The sequence below is a fragment of the Chenopodium album genome, chromosome 18 (assembly GCF_948465745.1).
Source record: "Chenopodium album chromosome 18, dcCheAlbu1.1, whole genome shotgun sequence".
Classification (NCBI taxonomy): Eukaryota; Viridiplantae; Streptophyta; class Magnoliopsida; order Caryophyllales; family Amaranthaceae; genus Chenopodium; species Chenopodium album.
The window spans coordinates 3,544,849-3,551,491 of NC_137851.1; the positions used below are offsets into that span (position 1 = coordinate 3,544,849).

The 6,643-nt window shown below is 32.8% G+C and overlaps 1 protein-coding gene across 1 annotated transcript; it reads right to left on the reverse strand.

Annotated features, from left to right (window-relative positions):
• Positions 1-258: 258 nt before the first annotated feature.
• LOC145591193 (mannose-1-phosphate guanylyltransferase 1) lies at positions 259-3,907 on the reverse strand. The gene is made up of 5 exons (XM_081647593.1): positions 3,762-3,907; positions 1,967-2,122; positions 1,649-1,711; positions 1,315-1,554; positions 259-1,220 (listed from the first exon to the last, which is right to left on the reverse strand). Exons 2-5 carry the CDS (start codon positions 2,075-2,077, stop codon positions 549-551), a joined length of 1,086 nt encoding a protein of 361 aa, XP_081503719.1. The 5' UTR covers positions 2,078-2,122; positions 3,762-3,907; the 3' UTR covers positions 259-548.
• Positions 3,908-6,643: the final 2,736 nt, after the last annotated feature.

Below are 6,643 nucleotides of genomic sequence, written 5' to 3' on the forward strand. Positions count from 1 at the left end.
ACACTAGTGATGAAATGTTACTAGTATATAGAATCGGGCCACCCTGAATCCCTGATGGGCAAAATTGTGGTTCCACCACTACCTAACACATCAATTATTTTGAATAAGTAGAGTTTGGTTGTGCATGGAAGTGGAAGGTACACTGCTCAAAAATTTAATTTGCAATTCCAAGGAAATTTGAATACAAGGAGAGTTGGAAAACTCGAAATAGACGCAAAAAAATAGGATAGATCCTGATATTGAACATGTTCTAAGTGCTTGAAATCAAGAATGTATTATTGAAAGATTACAACAAAAAATCAATGAGATGAACCACAGAAAAATCCAAAGAAATACAATTATTTTCCTATGTACACAACTTGGGAGCAAGGGCACAGGGCTAGTGAGATAAATGATTAACAATTAACATACACACTTCACATAGGGATGCTCATTGGAAAATTTGCCAAAACTCACTCTTAACAAAATGCAATTATACAACAGAGGACATGAATAGAATTAAATTACAACTTCCTGAGAATAATCTACCTTGTCGAGAGCTATCTGAATCACATTACTATCTCCGGCTTCAAAATGCTAGTTTTGATCTCCTTGTGGGGCAAAACAACTCCGCCATTGCTGTAAATCTCATCACAGACATGAACATCTTCTCCAAGAACAGTCATATTCTCTACTCGAGCCCACTGCCCAACTGTTGAGTGCCATCCGATGATGCTGCTGGAGATGCAAGCATGTTTTTTGACCCGAACCCCTCGCATAATTGTGCAGCGAGAAAGTCTAACACCAGATTCTATCACACAGCCAGGTCCAATTGCTACATCTGGTCCAATGAGACATCCCTCTCCAATTTTTGCGCTTTCATCAACCAAGACATTACCAACAATATGTGAGCCACTGGCAAGTTTCGGTGATGAATTCTTTCTCAGCGAGTCAAGGTATAGCCTCAAGCCAGTAATATAATCTCTTGGTTGTCCAATGTCCATCCAAAAACCAGGTAGAACCATAGCAAAGAGCTTATTCTCAGATGCAATTTTGGGGAAGACCTCTTTTTCAATTGAAGTGGGTCTTAGTTCAATCTTGTCAAGGACAGATGGGTTCAATAGGTAAATTCCAGCATTAATCTTGTTTCCCACAAAGATTTTGGGTTTTTCAACAAACTTCTCTACCTTCCCAGTTGATTCCTCCATTACTACAACCCCATACTTTGATGGTTCATCAACCTGTCAGATTACAAGAACATTAAAGATTTGACAAAAAGATCGCACAATAATGGTTATCGGAAAATGAAGAGAGAGGGCAGTCTAATTAAAGTACCTTTGTCACCATAATCGAAGCCTCTCCTCCATGACTTTTGTGGAACTCAATCATTGCTTTTAGCGGGTATTCACTTATAACATCGCTGTTAAGCACAAAAAATGGCTCACCCGATTCATCAACCAGTTTGTCCCTAGCCAAAGCTAAAGGACCAGCAGTACCCAAAGGTTCAGTCTCTTGGGAGCAGGTAATTGTGATCCCAAGCTTAGCCTCAAAGTCTTTCAAGAAGTTTAACATCACCTGTCGAAGGCACAGAATAAATATTTGTGTTAATACTTGGCACTATAGCAGCAAGTGCAACTAAAGTTCATACTTCATAGCACAAGAAATTCACCTCAGGTTGGTAATTGATAGCCAAAACCACTTCAGTAACTCCAACAGCCTTCAGAGCTTCAATCTGAACATAATTGCAGAAAGTATATATGAGAAAAAACTAGTCTTTCACAGCAAGAATGCTTTTACAATTCTTACTTGCACATAGATCAAATAACACCAAGTTCCAAATTCAAGATATTTGGACAATTTGGCATTATAATTCTGAAGTCTTAATTGTGACATGACATAAGAATCAACATATTCTTCAAGGTGTCACAAATCATAGACAAACATCAAATCCCAAAAACATGAATTCATTATAGAGAAGATTACAAACCTGATGCATGATCATTGGCTTGTTAGCGAAATCAACAAGAGGCTTAGGGACACTGAGTGTCAATGGCCTCAGCCTAGTTCCAAAACCTCCAACAAGAATCAAAGCCTTCATCTTGAATCACTAAATTGCTTTCCTTGTATGATTTGAAATCAAAACCTAATCATATATAAACATATGAAACAATGAAGCAGGGCATACATTTAACACTGTTATGAACAAAGACAACGTCAGGGATGAGCTCCATACATTAAGCAATATAAGCATCAAGTATCAAAAATAAATCTATGTGCTAATGTACAAAACCAGAAGAATATATTTGAGCACATTGAAAGAACTATGAGACTCCTATGAATTAAGTATTGCATTCTAAATTTCTACAGAAAGTCAAAACTTCACAACAAGTTTTCCACAAATTTTGATATCTCCTTTCCTGACTGGAGGTGAAGTGACAGATAGTACAGGCCTTCCTGAACAAGGAGTAGGGAAACAGGCAGCTTAAATTTGATACTTTCTTTCCTGACTGAAACTGATAGCTTTGTAAATGGCACCCGAGTAACAGTAAGATATGATTATCAATTTATCATGGTGGCAAAGTTTTATACGTGCATCCTACAAGTTGGACAGACTGGATTACATACTTTCCTATCAATGCCAGTTCGATCATATCCCAAAGACACCCTACAGGCGGCCTACACAAGTCATAAGTCATGGTAAAATGTCAGAATCCTTATAGAATACAATTCCGAGCTCTTTAAATCACAAGCCTTCCTTCATGGTCCTTACTTTCTAAAATCCATACTCACTTGAGCTGACCAAATTAATCCAATTATTCACTCAGCATTCTCCCTTCCTCCAATTGAAAACTCCACCACTTCTACCCCCCTAGTTTACCCCAAAAAAGTACTCGTATCATATCTCCTTACATATATAAGTTTATAAAAACATACTCTTCTGCCTAAATCTGCCTTTGTTTGATTCTTCCAAACGAGTCCAGCAATCTCTATTTGCTCACTCAGACTAAACACAAACTGCAAATATGTTTAGAGCTTACTCAAAAACAGTTTCCTAAACATTAAGCAGATAGCTGAGGCAGCATACCTTATAAGATAAATCGCGTAAACATGATTCATTCTAATCTGTTTTCTAGTTGTATAAAATGCAAAAAAAAAATCCAAGACATAATAACACAAGTCTGCAATTATATATTCCTAAAGCACATCATCAAACAAAATTGCAATGTAGACTAATCAAATTAACAACAGCAAATACTAATTAAAAAAAAATTAAAAAAAAGCAAATCTTCGGAATTTGAATGTGATAAGAAAAGAAATCTATAGATTTTGACTTGATTTGACCAAATCCCCTAACCAATTTATATCTCTTAGGATCAAAATCAATGCCAAATTGAGGTTATAGACCCACTCGGCCATTCCCAATAAGACCAAAGACATGAGGATTGATACCCAAGACCCGAGATCGAATTCCGTCTATAGTTAATCTACCGATATTAGCCAATTCAAGCTAAAAAAACAGTTCCTATAACAACCCACAAGATCAAACACACCAAACTTACAGAAATCATAAAAAAATTGATTACAGACAAAAACCCCACAAACTAAATCACAAATCTTAGCATTGCCCATTTCGTTTCAAGGGTCTAAAACCCACAAAAATTTAGCAAAATTAAAAGAAACCCAGAGATCCAGCAACATGATTAAGAACAACAACAACAACATAAAATTGCTTAATTAATTAGAAGGGTAAACAATTAAAAAAAGGGATGAGATTAGAAGACCTGAGAGAAGCAATTGGGTGAATCTGATATCCCTCTTTCTCTCTCCTGGAGGAAGAAGGTGTCGGTCGATGGATTGTTGAATGGTGATGAAATAATGGGGAGATAATGAATTAATGTAATTTGAAGGAACTGTATTTATATATACCAGTACAGGAAAATTAATACTTGTATGTGAGTCTGCTTAATTTTACCTTTAACTCGCTTACAAGTTTTTTATTTGGTGTATGTATGTACAATTCTATTATGATTGGTATGGATTAAAATCTACTCTTCCCATTTGACTAGTTGGACAGCCAACAAAATAAATAAAATAAAGCATTTAATTTAATTAAAAAAAAAAGTCAATACTTGTACTCCCCTGTATATAATTTGTACTTTATGATATACACATATAATTGTATAACACATGTAATTTTGTTTTCATATACTCTTATCGTATTAGTTTGGTTCAAAAATATTAGATCAAGAAAATCATGAGTATTGATGTTTGATTAGGGTCTTTCACCTTATCTTTAAAAAAAAAAAAAAAAGGGTAGAACACATATTATATTTTCTTTGCTATCTGATCCAAAATAAGTGATCAAAAATAAATTTACTCCGTATTTTCTTAATCATCTTTTGCAATGTAATCATACATAATCTTGTTAAATTTATCTTAGCATATAATTTTAAAATATACTCCGTAACTTTATCTAATCAAAAGAGAAGTAGGGAATATACATTATAATCAAAAGAGAAGTAGGGAATTTAAATTATACTGTTTTCTCTTTCAAGATTTTCCAAACAAATAAGTAAACTCCCAAATACTTTATCCCTTTAACTTCGTATTAGTTTGAGGGAGATAGCCCACCACGCTAGGCTTTTTATTGGGTTTTCGCGCACTTAACATTTCCCAGCACTCTCTTCTTTTTTCTTTCCCCTTTTCCTTTTTCTTTTTCTAAATGAGGGAGTTGAGTTAGGTGGTGTAAACATTTAGATGTTGAATTTTTTTTTTTTTTTGAATTTATACCAATATATTCATCAAAATTTTATCAAGAAGAGAAGATTTATGTATATATAGGTTTTTTTTTTTTTTTTTTTTTTTTTTTTTTTTTTTTTTTTTGCATTTAACAACTTATCATTTAGAAAAATTACTCATTTATTTATTTAGTATATACGACAAAAAAAATCAAGTACTCGAATACTACATATAGTACATAATTTCAATCACCATACAATCAATTGAAAGTCAAGTATTATAGAGTATGTACTTTAACTAGATTAACGGAGTATCCATTTTACGAGTGTTAATATACTTATCTCTCTTTCTTGAGATAGCTCAAATGGAATTTCTTTGATGTGAAGGAAGGGTGCCAAATCCCATTCCTCTCAATTACAAACCTTTTAGTGTTTGACCACCAACCATATATTATAATTTCATTTGTGGATTTGGACCAAATTAACCTAATTTCCTAGTCCCTCAGCTCCTACATACATATTACAGAACAATTTCATAAAACAATTTCATATGGTAGAAAGATTAAATTGTGTTAATAACAACAAAATATAGGTGCAAGTGCAATTATTTTTTTAATAAATGCAATAACTTTAATGATAATAGTAAGCTTATTCTAAATTTACAAAAATCTCACGGGTAAGCTTAATTTTTTTTATATGAAAAGAAAATTTTGTTATTATCTACAAGTATGAATATGATTGTAAAATTTTCTTGAAAAATTATTCTCCTTGTATAAAATCATTGTCATTTTGATAATTTACCAATAACCGTATATATAAAACAAACTATTACTCCAAACTAAAGTATGCACCTTTAATTTGGAACCTAGCAAGAATGGTTGATCTTTACCAAAACTCCTTTGACCTTTGACAAGATTCCAAGTTATTGTTACACTTGGTATATTCTACGTATATACGCAAATTCAACAATTAAGCTAGCTAGGACACTCTTAATGCATACCGTGGGCGGTTTTCTTGCCTCACATGAAATCAATGTGCATTTGGTGGACCTTTCATGTTTCATTAGTCATTACACATATCATATTTCGTGTACCATCAACATATAAATGTATAATGATGTATACAATCATTAGAGATGCATGCAAGCATTTTATACTTGATCCCTTTTTTTTTAGCTCGCAATAAGCATATGAATGCATAATAATAGTGAAGTATAATTATTATTAGATTATAATAGTGATGTATAACTATTATTCTCTATATGATAAAAGAATTTTTAGCTAATGTTTTACTACATAAATACGGTACTCATACAATTAATAAGGAATTCTTCGATAAAAAAAAAAAAAAAAAAAAAAAAAAAGTAGAGAGTTCCTGTAATAATTTATTAAATGTTTTAAAATAGAATACGAGACTTCCCTAAAAATAAAATAGAATAGAATACGTGCCTATCAATTGCTTACGGAGGAGTATTTTGTGTATTTTATGAGCAAACAATAATGTGATCAACACTCACGGGCAAATTAGTCTTGACCATAACCAGGCCATGAGCCCAAGGTGTGATACTTTATGGATGAATATTGATAAGGCACAAATTCAACAATGATGGTAAAGCCCAAGAAAAGGCCCAATGTGATCAACACTCACGGGCAAATTGAAAATTTTTACCTACAACCTCCTTTAGCAATAGTTGTCTACTCCCCCCCTTGAACTACGTCGTTTTGATCATTTTCTGTTTTTTTTTTTTTTTTTCCTTTTTCTTTCTTTTTTTTTTTTTTTTTTTTTTTCCCTCTTTCCTTTTTCTATTACTTTCCTTACTTATTGTTCAAGCCACATATATATTACAATTTAAACCTAATTTTTTGTATTTTTGACTCTTTTTTTGTGCATTTTCTCTCTCTAGATCGTTAATTTCTCTCTCAAAT

What these genes read in the sequence shown, in the direction of transcription:
- LOC145591193 (XM_081647593.1), bottom strand. Translation starts at nt 2,077, where the DNA reads ATGAAGGCTTTGATTCTTGTTGGAGGTTTTGGAACTAGGCTGAGGCCA. An exon ending in AGCCAATGATCATGCATCAG is followed by an intron (nt 1,712 to 1,966) that starts GTTTGTAATCTT and finishes AATTATGTTCAG; the next exon opens with ATTGAAGCTCTGAAGGCTGT. An exon ending in CTATCAATTACCAACCTGAG is followed by an intron (nt 1,555 to 1,648) that starts GTGAATTTCTTG and finishes TGCCTTCGACAG; the next exon opens with GTGATGTTAAACTTCTTGAA.